This window comes from Pristiophorus japonicus, chromosome Y (genome assembly GCF_044704955.1).
Source record: "Pristiophorus japonicus isolate sPriJap1 chromosome Y, sPriJap1.hap1, whole genome shotgun sequence".
Taxonomy (NCBI): domain Eukaryota; kingdom Metazoa; phylum Chordata; class Chondrichthyes; family Pristiophoridae; genus Pristiophorus; species Pristiophorus japonicus.
Genome location: NC_092011.1, coordinates 3,938,601 through 3,957,428, shown reverse-complemented (window position 1 = coordinate 3,957,428; position 18,828 = coordinate 3,938,601). Strand labels below are relative to the sequence as shown.

Below are 18,828 nucleotides of genomic sequence, written 5' to 3'. Positions count from 1 at the left end.
GATCGTCAGGGACATCGATCGTCAGGGGCATCGATCGTCAGGGGCACCGATCGTCAGGGACATCGATCGTCAGGGGCATCGATCGTCAGGGACATCGATCGTCAGGGACATCGATCGTCAGGGACATCGATCGTCAGGGACATCGATCGTCAGGGACATCGATCGTCAGGGGCATCGATCGTCAGGGACATCGATCGTCAGGGGCATCGATCGTCAGGGGCATCGATCGTCAGGGACATCGATCGTCAGGAGGACCGATCGTCAGGGGCACCGATCGTCAGGGACATCGATCGTCAGGGGTATTGATCGTCAGGGACATCGATCGTCAGGGACATAGATCGTCAGGGGCATCGATCGTCAGGGACACCGATCGTCAGGGACATCGATCGTCGGGGACATCGATCGTCAGGGACATCGATCGTCAGGGACATCGATCGTCAGGGACATCGATCGTCAGGGACATCGATCGTCAGGGACATCGATCGTCAGGGGCACCAGTCAGGGGCATCGATCGTCAGGGACACCGATCGTCAGGGACATCGATCGTCAGGGACATCGATCGTCAGGGACATCGATCGTCAGGGACATCGATCGTCAGGGACATCGATCGTCAGGGACATCGATCGTCGGGGACATCGATCGTCAGGGACATCGATCGTCAGGGGCATCGATCGTCAGGGGCATCGATCGTCAGGGACATCGATCGTCAGGAGGACCGATCGTCATGGGCACCGATCGTCAGGGACATCGATCGTCAGGGGTATTGATCGTCAGGGACACTGATCGTCAGGGACACTGATCGTCAGGGACATCGATCGTCAGGGGCATCGATCGTCAGGGACATCGATTGTCAGGGGCACTGATCGTCAGGGACATCGATCGTCAGGGGTATCGATCGTCAGGGACTCCGATCGTCAGGGACATCGATCGTCAGGGGGGGCACCAGTCAGGGGCATCGATCGTCAGGGACATCGATCGTCAGGGACATCGATCGTCAGAGGCATCGATCGTCGGGGACATCGATCGTCAGGGACATCGATCGTCAGGGACATCGATCGTCAGGGACATCGATCGTCAGGGGCACCAGTCAGGTGCATCGATCGTCAGGGACATCGATCGTCAGGGACATCGATCGTCAGAGGCATTGATCATCAGGGACACCGATCGTCAGGGACATCGATCGTCAGGGACATCGATCGTCAGGGACATCAATCGTCAGGGGCACCAGTCAGGGGCATCGATCGTCAGGGACACCGATCGTCAGGGACATCGATCGTCAGGGACATCGATCGTCAGGGACATCGATCGTCAGGGACATCGATCGTCAGGGACATCGATCGTCAGGGACATCGATCGTCAGGGACACCGATCGTCAGGGGCATCGATCGTCAGGGACACTGATCGTCAGGGGCATCGATCGTCAGGGACATCGATCGTCAGGGACATCGATCGTCAGGGGCACCGATCGTCAGGGACATCGATCGTCATGGACATCGATCGTCAGGGTCATCGATCGTCAGGGGCATAGATCGTCAGCGACACCGATCATCAGGGACATTGATCGTCAGGGGCATCGATCGTCAGGGACATCGATCGTCAGGGACACAGATCGTCAGGGACATTGATTGTCAGGGACACCGATCGTCAGGGAGATCGATCGTCAGGGACATCGATCATCAGGGACATCGATCGTCAGGGGCATCGATCGTCGGTGACATCGATCGTCAGGGACACCGATCGTCAGGGACATCGATCGTCAGGGACACCGATCGTCAGGGACATCGATCGTCAGGGACAACGATCGTCAGGGACATCGATCGTCAGGGACATGGATCGTCAGGGGCATCGATCGTCAGGGACATCGATCGTCAGGGACACCGATCGTCAGGGACATCGATCGTCAGGGACATCGATCGTCAGGGGCATCGATCGTCAGGGACACCGATCGTCCGGGACATCGATCGTCAGGGACATCGATCGTCAGGGACATCGATCGTCAGGGGCATCGATCGTCAGGGACATGGATCGTCAGGGACATGGATCGTCAGGGACACCGATCGTCAGGGACATCGATCGTCAGGGACATCGATCGTCAGGGACACCGATCGTCAGGGATACCGATCGTCAGGGACATCGATCGTCAGGGGCATCGATCTTCAGGGGCATCGATCGTCAGCGACATCGATCGTCAGGGGCATCGATCGTCAGGGGCATCGATCGTCAGGGAAATCGATCGTCAGGGACATCGATCGTCAGGGGTATTGATCGTCAGGGGCATCGATCGTCAGGGACATCGATCGTCAGGGACATCGATCGTCAGGGGCACCAGTCAGGGGCATCGATCGTCAGGGACATCGATCGTCAGGGGCATCGATCGTCAGGGACATAGATCGTCAGGGACATCGATCGTCAGGGGCACCAGTCAGGGGCACCGATCGTCAGGGACATCGATCGTCAGGGGCATCGATCGTCAGGGACATCGATCGTCAGGGCCATCGATCGTCAGGGACATCGATCGTCAGGGACATCGATCGTCATTGACATCGATCGTCAGGGACATCGATCGTCAGGGGCATCGATCGTCAGGGGCATCGATCGTCAGGGACATCGATCGTCAGGGGCATCGATCGTCAGGGACACCGATCGTCAGGGACACCGATCGTCAGGGACATTGATCGTCAGGGACGCCGATCGTCAGGGACGTCGATCGTCAGGGAGATCGATCGTCAGGGGCATCGATCGTCAGGGGCATCGATCGTCAGGGGCATCGATCGTCAGGGACATCGATCGTCAGGGGCATCGATCGTCAGGGACATCGATCGTCAGGGACACCGATCGTCAGGGACATCGATCGTCAGGGACACCGATCGTCAGGGACATCGATCGTCAGGGACATCGATCGTCAGGGACATCGATCGTCAGGGGCATCGATCGTCAGGGACACTGATCGCCAGGGACACCGATCGTCAGGGACATCGATCGTCAGGGACATCGATCGTCAGGGGCATCGATCGTCAGGGACATCGATCGTCAGGGACATCGATCGTCAGGGACACGGATCGTCAGGGGCATAGATCGTCATGGACATCGATCGTCAGGGTCATCGATCGTCAGGGGCATAGATCGTCAGCGACACCGATCATCAGGGACATTGATCGTCAGGGGCATCGATCGTCAGGGACATCGATCGTCAGGGACACAGATCGTCAGGGACATCGATCGTCAGGGACATCGATCGTCAGGGACATCGATCGTCAGGGACATCGATCGTCAGGGACATTGATTGTCAGGGACACCGATCGTCAGGGAGATCGATCGTCAGGGACATCGATCGTCAGGGACATCGATCGTCAGGGACATTGATTGTCAGGGACACCGATCGTCAGGGAGATCGATCGTCAGGGACATCGATCGTCAGGGACATCGATCGTCAGGGGCATCGATCGTCAGTGACATCGATCGTCAGGGACACCGATCGTCAGGGACATCGATCGTCAGGGACACCGATCGTCAGGGACATCGATCGTCAGGGACAACGATCGTCAGGGACATCGATCGTCAGGGACATGGATCGTCAGGGGCATCGATCGTCAGGGACATCGATCGTCAGGGACACCGATCGTCAGGGACATCGATCGTCAGGGACATCGATCGTCAGGGGCATCGATCGTCAGGGACACCGATCGTCCGGGACATCGATCGTCAGGGACATCGATCGTCAGGGACATCGATCGTCAGGGGCATCGATCGTCAGGGACATGGATCGTCAGGGACACGGATCGTCAGGGACACCGATCGTCAGGGACATCGATCGTCAGGGACATCGATCGTCAGGAACACCGATCGTCAGGGATACCGATCGTCAGGGACATCGATCGTCAGGGGCATCGATCTTCAGGGGCATCGATCGTCAGCGACATCGATCGTCAGGGGAATCGATCGTCAGGGGCATCGATCGTCAGGGAAATCGATCGTCAGGGACATCGATCGTCAGGGGCATCGATCGTCAGGGGCATCGATCGTCAGGGACATCGATCGTCAGGGACATCGATCTTCAGGGGCATCGATCGTCAGCGACATCGATCGTCAGGGACGCCGATCGTCAGGGGCATCGATCGTCAGGGACGCCGATCATCAGGGACATCGATCGTCAGGGACGCCGATCGTCAGGGACATCGATCGTCAGGGACGCCGATCGTCAGGGACATCGATCGTCAGGGGCATCGATCGTCAGGGGCATCGATCGTCAGGGACTTCGATCGTCAGGGACATCGATCGTCAGGAGGACCGATCGTCATGGGCACCGATCGTCAGGGACATCGATCGTCAGGGGTATTGATCGTCAGGGACACCGATCGTCACGGGCATCGATCGTCAGGGACATCGATCGTCAGGGGCACCGATCGTCAGGGGCATCGATCGTCAGGGACATCGATCGTCAGGGGCATCGATCGTCAGGGGCACTGATCGTCAGGGACACCGATCGTCAGGGACATCGATCGTCAGGGACATCGATCGTCAGGGACATCGATCGTCAGGTACACCGATCGTCAGGGACATCGATCGTCAGGGACATCGATCGTCAGGGACATAGATCGTCGGGGACATCGATCGTCAGGGACATCGATCGTCAGGGACATCGATCGTCAGGGACATCGATCGTCAGTGGCATCGATCGTCAGGGACACCGATCGTCAGGGACATCGATCGTCAGGGACATCGATCGTCAGGGACATCGATCGTCAGGGACATCGATCGTCAGGGACATCGATCGTCAGGGACATCGATCGTCAGGGACATCGATCGTCGGGGACATCGATCGTCGGGGACATCGATCGTCAGGGGCATCGATTGTCAGGGGCATCGATCGTCAGGGACATCGATCGTCAGGAGGACCGATCGTCATGGGCACCGATCGTCAGGGACATCGATCGTCAGGGACATCGATCGTCAGGGGCAACGATCGTCAGGGACATCGATCGTCAGGGGCACCGATCGTCAGGGACATCGATCGTCAGGGGTATCGATCGTCAGGGACATCGATCGTCAGGGGCATCGATCGTCAGGGACATAGATCGTCAGAGACATCGATCGTCAGGGACATCGATCGTCAGGGACATCGATCGTCAGGGGCATCGATCGTCAGTGACATCGATCGTCAGGGACATCGATCGTCAGGGACATCGATCGTCAGGGGCATCGAGCGTCGGGGTCATCGATCGTCAGGGACAGCGATCGTCAGGGGCATCGATCATCAGGGACATCGATCGTCAGGGACATCGATCGTCAGGGACATCGATCGTCAGGGACACCGATCGTCAGGGGCACCGATCGTCAGGGACATCGATCGTCAGGGACATCGATCGTCAGGGGCATCGATCGTCAGGGACATCGATCGTCAGGGACACCGATCGTCAGGGGCACCGATCGTCAGGGACACCGATCGTCAGGGACATCGATTGTCAGGGACATCGATCGTCAGGGACATCGATCGTCAGGGACACCGATCGTCAGGGACATCGATCGTCAGGGACATCGATCGTCAGGGGCATCGATCGTCAGGGACACCAGTCATTATGGGCACTATTCATGAGGGAATAAGGCTGATTTTGCGTGCAGTATGTTGATTGATGCTGTCCATTCGTCACGGATGTGGGCACTGTGGTTTGCCGATCGCGCGGCGCTCGATGTTTGGCATGGTATGTGCAGTCAGTCACGGACGTGGGCACTGCTCTTACTCACCGTGCGCAGATAGTTCATCAGGCTGGTCCCGTGCTGCCAGATTTGGGAGGTGGTACATGACAGAGGCCTCAGACCAATCTCCTGGCTGCGGTTCAGCTCCCGCACTGCATTCACCACAACGTGGACTGCATCATACATCAGCGCGGAGGGAAGCTGCAATCAGAGACACGGACTGTAACACAGGGTAAGGACCGAGGGAACACTGCAACACCGAGAGACAGAGGGAGAGAGAGGAGACAGACGGAGGGAGGGAGAGAGGTGGGGGGCTGGTGGCAGAGAGAGGGAGAGAGAGAGACAGAGAGAGAGACAGACGGAGAGATAGAGTGAGAGAGAGAGAGAGAGAGAGCGGGGGAGAGAGAGAGAGAGTGAAAGACAGAGATAGAGACAGGAGGGGGAGGCAGGAGAGAGAGTGACAGAGAGTGAGGTGGGAGGGGTGGTGGTGGTGGAGAGAGACAGAGGGAGGGAGAGAGAGAAGGACGGAGGAGAGAGATAGACAGTGAGAGAGAGACAGGCGGAGAGTGAGAGAAAGAGCGGGGGGAGTGGGGGTGGAGAGAGCAAGAGAGACACAGACGGAGAGAGGGAGAGAGAGAGAGAGGGGCTTGAGAGCGGGGGAGAGAGAGACACAGAGAGAGAGAGGGGCGGAGAGAGAGAGGGAGCGAGAGAGCGGGGGTTGAGAGAGAGAGACAGAGAGAGAGGGGGGAGAGCAAGAGAGACACAGACGGAGGGAGAGAGAGAGAGATGGAGGGGAGAAAGGGGGAGAGAGAAAGACAGGGGGGGGAGAGAGAGAGAGAGCTGGGAGGTGTGCGGTGGGGGAGGAGAGAGACAGAGAGAGATAGAAAGGGGGAGAGAGAAAGAGAGACACAGACAGAGGGAGGGAGAGAGAGGGGGAGAGAGAGAGAGACAGAGTGAGAGGGGGGAGAGAGAGAGTGATACAGATGGAGGGAGGGAGAGAGAGTGGGGGCTAGGGTGTCGGAGAGAGGGGAAGAGAGAGACGCAGAGAAAGAGAGGAGGAGAGAGAGAGAGACAGACAGAGGGAGGGAGAGAGAGAGAGAAAGGTGGAAAGAGGGAGAGAGAGAGAGATGGGGGAGAGAGAGCGCGGGGGTTGGGAGATAGAGCAGGGGAGAGGAGGAGAGAGAGAAGGGGGGAGAGAGAGAGAGAGAGACACACAGACGGAGAGAGAGAGTGAGAGGGAGGGTATGGGGCTGGAGTGGAGGAAGAGAGAGAGAGGGGGGGGAGAGAGAGAGAATGAGACACACACACACACACAGGCAGAAACAGACAGAGACAGACAGAAACAGGGAGACAGGGAGAAAGACAGAGAGACACACAGAGAAAGACAGATACAGAAACAGAGAGAGGCATAGAGAGACAGAGACAAAACAGAGAAAGAGAGAGACAGTTAGTGACAGAAAAATACATAGAGTGAGACAGAGAGAAAAAGAGAAAGAGACACAGAGAGAAAAAGCGAGACAGAGAGAAACAGATTGAGAGAGAGAAAGAGACAGAGAGCGAGACAGAGGGACAGGCAGACAGAGATAGACAGGGAGAGAGAGAATCATAGAATTTTACAGCATAGGAGGTGGCCATTATGTCCATCATGCCCTGTGCAGGCTTTTTGAAAGAGCTAACAAATTAGTCCCGCTCTTTCCCCAGAGCGCTGTAATGTTTCCCCTTCAAGTGTTTATCCAATTCCCTTTTGAAAGTTACTATTGAATCCACCGCCCTTTCAGGCAGCGCGTTCCGGATCATAACCACTCGCTGCGTAAAAATAACTGTTTCCTTATGACGCCTCTGGTTCTTATGTCAATCACCTTAACTCCATGTCCACTGGTTACCGACCCTCCTGCCACTCCAAACAGTTGCTCCTTATTTGCTCAATGAAAACCTGCATGAATGTAAACACGTCTATTCAGTCACCCTGAGCCTGTCTCTGCTCGAAGGAGAACAGCCCCAGCTTCTCCAGTGTCCCCGTCACTGAAATCCCTCATCCCTGGGACCATTCTGGTCAATCTCCTCTACACCCTCTCCAAGGTCATGACATCCTTCCTAAAACGTGCAGGATTGCCCACAGTATTCCGGCTGTGGCCCAACCAGTGTTTTATAAAGGTTTCGCATATCTTCCTTGCTATTGTGCTTGATGTCTCTGTTAACGAAGCCCAGGGGTCCTCTAACACCTTTCTCAATGCCCTGCCACCTTCAATAATTTGTGATCGTACAGCCTCAGGTCCCTCTGACCCTCACTGACCCACACTGACCCTCAGTCAATAACCCTCCCTCACTGACGCTCACTCACTGACCCTCACTCACCGACTCTCGCCTCTGAGCCGGAAGGTTGTGGGTTCCAGTCCCGGTCCAGCATCTAGATCTAGGCTGACCCTCCAGTGCAGTGCTGAGAGAGCGCCGCACTGTCGGAGGTGCCGTCTTTCGGATGAGACGATGAACCGAGGCCCTGTCTGCCCTCTCAGGTGGACGTAAAAGATCCCGTGGCACTGTTTCGAAGAAGAGCAGGGGGAGTTATCTCCAGTGTCCCGGGCCCAATATTTATCCCTCAATCAACAGAACCAAAAAATAGATTATCTGCTCATTATCACATTGCTGTTTGTGGGAGCTTGCTGTGCGTAAATTGGCTTTCGCGTTTCCCACATTACAACAGTGACTATACTTCAAAAGTACTTCATTGGCTGTAAAGCGCTGTGACGTCCGGTGGTCGTGAAAGGCGCTATATAAATGCAAGTCTTTCTTTCTCTCACTCCCTAACATAGAAACATAGAAAATAGATGCCGGAGTAGGCCATTCGGCCCTTCGAGCCTGCACCACCATTCAACAAGATCATGGCTGATCATTCCGTACCCCTTTCTTGCTTTCTCTCTATACCCCTCGATCCCTTTAGCTGTAAGAGCCATATCTAACGCCCTCGTGAATATATCCAATGAACTGACCATCATGTTGTAGAGCCTCACCTAGTGGACCACTGATGTAGTGCAACTACTGATGTATTAACAATAAAAGGTCATGTGGCAAGGATTACAGTTGCTTCTGAGGAGCCATCTTGTAGGGTGTGTGATTAGATAGCTATATAAAGATATCACACCTCCCTCACTCACTCTCACTCACTGACCCGTTCTGACCCGCTCTGACCCTCACTGACCCTCAGTGGCCCGCTCTGTCCTTGTTTGACCCTCAGTGACCCTCAATAACCTTTTCTGAGCCTCAATGACCCTTTCTGATCCTCAATGACCCTCAGTGACCCTCAATGACCCATTCTGACCCTCAATGACCCTTTCTGACCTTCAATAATCCTCTCTGACCCTCAATGAGCCACTCTGACCCTCTCTGACGCTCAATGACCCTTTCTGATCCACAATGACCCTCTCTGACCCTCAATGACACTTTCTGATGCTTAATGACCCTCTCTGACCCTCAATGACCCTCAATTACTTTTTCTAACCCTCAATGATCGACTCTGACCCTCAATGACCCTCTCTGACCCTCAATTACTCTTTCTGACCCTCAATGACACACTCTGACCCTCAATGATCCTCTCTGATCCTCAATGACCCTCCCTGACCCACTGTGACTTACTCTTACCCTCAATAACCCTCAAAGACCCTCACTGACACTCTCTGACCCTCAATCATCCTCTCTGATCCGCAATGACCCTCTATGACCCTAAGTGACCCTAATTGACCTCAGTGGCCCTCTGACCCTCAGTGGCCCTCTTTGACCCTCAATGATCCTCAATGAACCTTAATGACTCTCAATGACCCTCTTTGACCCTCAGTGGCCGTCTCTGACCCTCAGTGGCCCTCTTTGACCCTCAGTGGCCCTCTTTGACCCTCAGTGGCCCTCTCTGACCCTCAGTGGCTCTCTTTGACCCTCAGTGGCCCTCTTTGACCCTCAGTGGCCCTCTCTGACCCTTAATGACTCTCAATGACCTGCTGTGACCCTCAGTGGCCCTTTCTGACCCTCAGTGGCCCTCTTTGACCCTCAGTGGCCCTCTTTGGCCCTCAGTGGCCCTCTCTGACCCTTAATGACTCTCAATGACCATCATTAACCCTCAGTGGCCCTCTCTGACCCAGTGGCCCTCTTTGACCCTCAGTGGCCCTCTTTGACCTCGATGACCCTCAATGACCCTTTCTGATCCGCTCTGATCCTCAATGACCTTCTCTGACATTCAGTGACCCTTTCTGAACCTCAATGACTCTCTTTGACCCTCAGTGACCCTCAGTGATGCTCTCTGACCCTCAGTCCACGAGCTGAGACATACCGTGGCTCCGGGAAAGTGCGCCGTGTCACAGTTTTCCCGCCAAGACATGTTAAGGCTGCGGATAAACTCGAGGAAGAAAGGGTGCTTGGCGTCGAACATGGAGAACCCAATGATGTTCGCCTGATCATCTACAATCTCACCGAACTGCAAAACAGGGAAATCCTGGGGGAGAGAAAGAGAGAGACAAGTCTAAATACACAGGGACCCTGTACAGTGACCCTTACCGTGAATACACACAGACCCTGTACAGAGACCCTTACCCTGAATACACGGGGACCCTGTACAGTAAACCTTACCCAGAATACACAGAGATCCTGTACAGTAACCCTTACCCTGAATACACAGGGACCCTGTACAGTAACCCTTACCCTGAATACAAAGAGAACTTGTACAGTGACCCTTACCCTGAATACATGGGGACCCTGTACAATAACTGTTACCCTGAATACACAGGGACCCTGTACAGTAACCCTTACCCTGAATACACAGGGACCCTGTACAGTAATCTTTACCCTGATTACATAGGGACCCTGTACAGTGACCCTTACCCTGAATACACAGGGACCCTGTGCAGTGACCCTAACAATGAATACACAGGAACCCTTTACAGTAACCTGTATCCTGAATATACAGGAACCCTGTACAATAACCATTACTCTGAATACATAGGGACCCTGTACAGTGAACCTTACTCTGAATACGCAGGGACCCTGTACAGTGACCCTTACCCTGAATACACAGAGACCCTGTACAGTAACCCTTACGCTGAATAAACAGGGACCCTGTACAGTAACCCTTACCCTGAATACACAGGGACCCTGTACAATAACAATTATCCTGAATACATAGGGACCCTGTACAGTGACCCTTACTCTGAATACACAGGGACCCTGTAGAGTGACACTTTCCCTGAATACACAGGGACCCTGTACAGTAAACCTTACCCTGAATACACAGGGACCCTGTACAGTGACCCTTATCCTGAATACATAGGGACCCTGTACAGTAACCCTTACACTGAATAAACAGGGACCCTGTACAGTAACCCTTAAACTGAATACACAGGGACCCTGTACACTGACACTTACTCTGAATACACAGGGACCCTGTACAGTGACCCTTACCCTGAATACACAGGGATCCTGTACAGTAACCCTTACCCTGAATAAACAGGGACCCCGTACAGTAAACCTTACACTAAATACACAGCGACCCTGTACAGTAACCCTTACCCTGAATACACAGAGACCCTGTATTGTAAATCTTACCCTGAATACACAGCGGCCCTGTACAGTGATCCTTACCCTGAATACACAGGGACCCTGTACAGTGACCCTTGCCCTGAATACACGGGGACCCTGTACAGTAACACTTACCCTGAATACACAGAGACCCTGTACAGTAAATCTTACCCTGAATACACAGGGACCCTGTGCAGTGAGCCTTACCCTGAATACACAGGGACCCTGTAAAGTAACCCTTAACCATAATACATAGGGACCCTGTACAGTAACCCTTACCCTGAATACACAGGGACCCTGTACAGTAACCCTTACACTGAATACACAGGGACACTGTAGTGACCGTTACCCTGAATGCACAGGGACCCTGTACAGTGACCCTTACCCTCAATACACAGGGACCCTGTACAGTAACCCTTACCCTAAATACACAGGGACCCTGTACAGTAACACTTACCCTGAATACACAGGGACCCTGTACAGTAAACCTTACCCTGAATACAAAGGGACCCTCTACAGTTACCCTTACCCTAAATACACAGGGCCCCTGTACAGTAACCCTTATCCTGAATAAACAGGGACCCTGTACAGTGACCCTTACGCTGAATACACACAGACCCTGTACAGCGACCCTTACCCTGAATACACGGGGACCCTGTACAGTAACCCTTATCCTGAATACACAGAGATCCTGTGCAATAACCCTTACCCTGAATACACAGGGACCCTGTACAGTAACCCTTACCCTGAATACACAGGGACCCTGTACAGTGATCCTTACCCTCAATACACAGGGACCCTGAACAGTAACCGTAACACTGAATACACAGGGACCCCGTACAGTAAAACTTACACTGAATACACAGGTACCCTGTACAGTGATCCTTACCCTGAATACACAGCGACCCGGTACAGTGACCCTAACTCTGAATACACAGCGACCCTGTACAATACCCATTACCCTGAATACATAGGGACCCTGTACAGTGACCCTTAACCTGAATACACAGGAACCCGGTACACTGACCCTAAACCTGAATACACAGGAACCCTGTACAGTAACCCTTACCCTGAATACACAGGGACCCTGTACACTGACCCTAAACCTGAATACACAGGGACCCTGTACACTGACCCTTACCCTGAATACACAGGGACCCTGTACAGTGACCCTTACCCTGAATACACAAGGACCCAGTACAGTAAACCTTACCCTGAATACACAGGGACCCTGTATAATGACCCTTACCCTGAATACACAGGGAAGCTGTAGAGTGACCCTTAACCTGAATACACAGGGACCCTGTACACTGACCCTAAACCTGAATACACAGGAACCCTGTACAGTAACCCTTACCCTGAATACACAAGGACCAAGTACAGTAAACCTTACCCTGAATACACAGGGACCCTGTACACTGACCCTAAACCTGAATACACAGGGATCCTGTACAGTGACCCTAACCCTGAATACACAGGTACCCTCTACAGTGACCCTTACCCTGAATACACAGAGATCCTGTACAGTAACCCTTACCCTGAATATACAGGGACCCTGTACAGTAACCCTTACCCTGAATACACTGGGTCCCTGTACAGTGACCCTTACCGTCAATACACAGGAACCCTGAACAGTAACCCTTACCCTGAATACACAGGGATCCCGTACAGTAAAACTTACCCTGAATAAACAGGGATCCTGTTCAGTGACCCTTACCCTGAATACACAGGGACACTGTACAGTTACCCTAACCCTGAATACACAGGGACCGTGTACAGTAACCCTTACGCTGAATACACAGGGACCTTGTACAGTAGCCCTTACCCTGAATACACAAGGACCCAGTACAGTAAACCTTACCCTGAATACACAAGGACCCAGTACAGTAAACCTTACCCTGAATACAAAGGGACCCTCTACAGTTACCCTTACCCTAAATACACAGGGCCCCTGTACAGTAACCCTTATCCTGAATACACAGGGACCCTGTACAGTAACCCTTACGCTGAATACACAGGGACCTTGTACAGTAGCCCTTACCATGAATACACAGGGACCCTGTACAATAGTCATTAAACTGAATACATAGGGACCCTGTACAGTGACTCTTACTCTGAATACACAGGGACCATGTACAGTGACACTTTCCCTGAATACACAGGGATCCTGTACAGTAAACCTTACCCTGAATACACAGGGACCCTGTACAGTGACCCTTGCCCTGAAATCACAGGGACCCTGTACAGTAACCCTTACACTGAATAATCAGGGACCCTGTACAGTGACCCGTACCCTGAATACACAGGGACACTGTACACTAACCCTTACTCTGAATATACAGGGACCCTGTACAGTAACCCTTACCCTGAATACACAGCGACACTGTACAGTAAACCTTACCCTGAATATACAGAGACCCTGTACTGTAAATCTTACCCTGAATACACGGAGACCCTCTACAGTGATCTTACCCTGAATACACAGGGTCCCTGTACAGTGACCCTTGCCCTGAATAGACAGGGACCCTGTGCAGTGAGCCTTACCCTGAATACACAGGGACCCTGTACAGTAAACCTTACCCATACTACATAGGGACCCTGTACAGTAACCCTTAACCTGAATACACAGGGACCCTGTACAGTAACCCTTACCCTGAATACACAGGGACCCTGTAGAGTAACACTTACCCTGAATACACAGAGACCCTGTACAGTGACCCTTACCCTGAATACACAGGGACCTTGTACAGTGACCCTAACCCTGAAAACACAGCGACCCTGTACAATAACCATTACCCTGAATACATAGGGACCCTGTACAGTGACCCTTACTCTGTATACACAGGGACCCTGTACAGTGGCCCTTACCCTGAATACACACAGACCCTGTACAGTGACACTTACCCTGAATACATGGGGACCCTGTACAGTAACCCTTATCCTGAATACACAGAAATCCTGTGCAATAACCCTTACCCTGTGTATACAGGGACCCTGTACTGTAATCCTTACCCTGAATACACAAGGACCCTGTACAATAACCATTACCCTGAATACATAGGGACCCTTTACAATAAACATTACTCTGAATACATAGGGACCCTGTACAGTGACCCTTACTCTGAATACACATGGACCCTGTACAGTGACCCTTACCCTGAATACACAGGGACACTGTACAGTTACTCTTACCCTGAATACACAGGGACCCTGTACAGTGACACTTACCTTGAATACACAGGGACACTGAAAGTAACCCTTAAGCTGAATACACAGGGACCTTGTACAGTAATCCTTACCCTGAATACACAGGGACCCTGTACAATAACCATTACCCTGAATACATAGGGACGCTGTACAGTGACCCTTACTCTGAATACACAGAGACCCTGTACAGTGACACTTTCCCTGAATACACAGGGACCCTTTACAGTAACCCTTACCCTGAATACACAGGGACCCTGTACAGTGACCCTTACCCTGAATACACAGGGACCCTGTACAGTAACCTTACACTGAATAAACAGGGACCCTGTACAGTAAACCTTACTCTGAATACACAGCGACCCTGTACAGTAACCCTTATCCTGAATACACAGAGACCCTGTACTGTAAATCTTACCCTGAATACACAGAGACCCTGGACAGTGATCCTTACCCTGAATACACAGGGACCCTGTACAGTGACCCTTGCCCTGAATACATGGGGACCCTGTACAGTAACACTTACCCTGAATACACAGAGACCCTGTACAGTAAATCTTACCCTGAATAAACAGTGACCCGTGCAGTGAGCCTTACCCTGAATACACAGGAACCCTGTACAGTAAATCTTACCCTGAATACACAGGGACCCTGTACAGTAATCCTTACCCATAATACATAGGGACCCTGTACTGTACCCCTTACCCTGAATACACAGGGACCCTGTTCAGTAACCCTTACCCTGAATACACAGGGACACTGTAGTGATCCTAACCCTGAATACACAGGGACCCTGTACAGTGACTCTTACCCTCAATACACAGGGACCCTGTACAGTAACCCTTACCCTAAATACACAGGGACCCTCTACAATAACAGTTACCCTGAATACACAGAGACCCTGTACAGTGACCCTTACCCTGAATACACAGGGACACTGTACAGTAAACTTTATCCTGAATACACAGAGATCCTGTGCAATAACCCTTACCATGAATACGCAGGGACCCTGTACAGTAACCCTTACCCTGAATACACAGGGGCCCTGTACAGTGACCCTTACCCTCAATACACAGGGACAATGAACAGTAACCCTTACCCTGAATACACAGGGACCCCGTACAGTAAAACTTACCCTGAATACACAGGTACCCTGTACAGTGAGCCTTACCCTGAATACACAGGGACCCTGTACAGTGACCCTAACCCTGAATACACAGGGACCCTGTACAATAACCATTGCCCTGAATACATAGAGACCCTGTACAGTGACCCTTACTCTGAATACACAGTAACCCTGTACAGTGACCCGTACCCTGAGTACACAGGGACCCTGTACAGTTAACTTTACCATGAATACACAGGGACCCTGTACAGTGAACCTTACCCTGAATACACAGGGACCCTGTATAGTGACCCTAACCCTGAATACACAGGGACCCTGTACAGTGACCCTTACCCTGAATACACAGGGATCCTCTACACTGACCCTAAACCTGAATACACAGGGACTCTGTACAGTAACACTTACCCTGAATAAACACGGACCCTGTACAGTAAATCTTACCCTGAATACACAGAGACCCTGTACAGTGAACCTTACCCTGAATGCACAGAGACCCTGTACACTGACCCTCACCCTGAATACACAGGCACACTGTACAGTGACCTTTAACCTGAATACACAGGGACCCAGTACAGTGACCCTTACCCTGAATACACAGGGACCCTGTACAGTAACCCATACCCTGAATACACAGAGATCCTGTGCAGTAACCCTTACCCTGAATATACAGGGACCCTGTACAGTAACCCTTAACCTGAATACACAGGGATTCCGTACAGTAAAACTTACCCTGAATACACAGGGACCCTGTACAGTGACCCTTACTCTGAATACACAGGGACCCTGTACAGTGACCCTAACCCTGAATACACAGGGACCCTGTACAATAATCATTACCCTGAATACACAGGGACACTGTACAATAAACATTACCCTGAATACATAGGCACCCTGTACAATAACCATTACTCTGAGTACATAGGGACCCTGTACAGTGACCCTTACTCTGATTACACAGGGACACTGTACAGTGACATTTACCCTGAATACACACAGACCCTGTACAGTGAACCTTACCCTGAATACACGGGGACCCTGTACAGTAACCCTTACCCTGAATACACAGAGATCCTGTGCAGTAAACCCTTACCCTGAATATACAGGGACCCTGTACAGTAAACCTTACCCTGAATACACTGGGACCCTGTACAGTGAACCTTACTGTCAATACACAGGGACTCTGAACATTAACCCTTACCCTGAATACACATGGTCCCCGTGAAGTAAAACTTACACTGAATACACAGGGATCCTGTTCAGCGACCCTTACCCTGAATACACAGGGACCCTGTACAGTGACCTAACCCTGAATACACAGGGACCCTGTACAGTTACCCTAACCCTGAATACACAGGGACCCTGTACAGTAACCCTTACGCTGAATACACAGGGACCTTGTACAGTAGCCCATACTCTGATAACACAGCGACCCTGTACAGTGACCCTAACCCTGAATACACAGGGACCCTGTACAGTGACCCTAACCCTGAATACACAGGGACCCTGTACAGTGACCCTAACCCTGAAAACACAGGGACCCTGTACAGTAACCCTTACCCTGAATACACAGGGACCCTGTACAGTGACCCTTACCCTGAATACACACAGACCCTGTACAGTGACCCTTACCCTGAATACACGGGGACCCTGTACAGTAACCCTTATCCTGAATACACAGAAATCCTGTGCAATAACCATTACCCTGAATACACAGGGACCCTGTACAGTTACCCTTACCCTGAATATACAGGGACCCTGTACAGTGACCCTTACCCTCAATACACTGGGACCCTGAACAGTAACCCTTACCCTGAATACACAGGGACTCCGTACAGTAAAACTTACCCTGAATACACAGGTACCCTGTACAGTGATCCTTACTTGAATACAGAGGGACCTGTACAGTGACCCTAACCCTGAATACACAGGGACCCTGTACAATAACCATTACCCTGAATACATAGGGACCCTGTACAGTGACCCTTACTCTGAATACACAGGGACCCTGTACAGTGACCCGTACCCTGAATACACAGAGATCCTGTGCAGTAACCCTTACCCTGATTACACAGGGACCCTGTACAGTAACCCTTACCCTGAATACACAGGGACCCTGTACAATAATCATTACCCTGAACACACAGGGACACTGTACAATAAACTTTACCCTGAATACATAGGCACCCTGTACAATAACCATTACTCTGAATACATAGGGACCCTGTACAGTGACCCTTACTCTGATTACACAGGGGCACTGTACAGTGACCCTAACCCTGAATACACAGGGACCCTGTACAGTGACCCTAACCCTGAATACACAGGGACCCTGTACAGTAACCTTTACGCTGAATACACAGGGACCTTGTACAGTAGCCCTTACCCTGATTACAGGGACCCTGTACAATAACCATTAACCTGAATACATAAGGACCCTGTACAGTGACCCTTACTCTGAATACACAGGGACAATGTACAGTGACACTTTCCCTGAATACACAGGGATCCTGTACAGTAAAACTTAGCCTGAATACACAGGGACCCTGTACAGTGATCCTTACCCTGAATACACAGGGTCCCTGTACAGTAACCCTTACACTGAATAATCAGGGACCCTGTACAGTAACCCTTACCCTGAATACACAGGGAACCTGTACACTAAACCTTACTCTGAATATACAGGGACCCTGTACAGTAACCCTTACCCTGAAAACACAGCGACCCTGTACAGTAATCCTTACCCTGAATACACAGAGACACTGTACTGTAAATCTTACCCTGAATACACAGAGACCCTCTACAGTGATCCTTACCCTGAATACACAGGGTCCCTGTACAGTGACCCTTGCCCTCAATACACGGGGACCCTGTACAGTAACACTTACCCTGAATACACAGAGACCCTGTACAGTAAATCTTACCCTGAATAGACAGGGACCCTGTGCAGTGAGCCTTACCCTGAATACACAGGAACCCTGTACAGTAACCCTTACCCTGAATACACAGGGACCCTGTACAGTAATCCTTAACCATAATACATAGGGACCCTGTACAGTACCCCTTACCCTGAATACACAGGGACCCTGTTCAGTAACCCTTACCCTGAATACACAGGGACACTGTAGTGATCCTAACCCTGAATACACAGGGACCCTGTACAGTGACTCTTACCCTCAATACACAGGGACCCAGTACAGTAACCCTTACCCTAAATACACAGGGACCCTCTACAATAACAATTACCCTGA

General features: G+C 51.8%; 1 protein-coding gene across 1 annotated transcript in view; it reads right to left on the bottom strand.

Annotated features, from left to right (window-relative positions):
* LOC139241068 (glutamate receptor ionotropic, kainate 5-like) overlaps positions 1 to 18,828 on the bottom strand; it is a 1,689,468-nt gene that overhangs the window by 1,036,475 nt on the left and 634,165 nt on the right. The window contains exons 8-9 of the mRNA XM_070869761.1: positions 10,010 to 10,171; positions 5,743 to 5,895 (exon numbers count right to left, since the gene is read on the bottom strand). Of these exons, the coding sequence (XP_070725862.1) occupies positions 5,743 to 5,895; positions 10,010 to 10,171 (315 nt within the window). The remainder of the gene's footprint in view (positions 1 to 5,742; positions 5,896 to 10,009; positions 10,172 to 18,828) is intronic.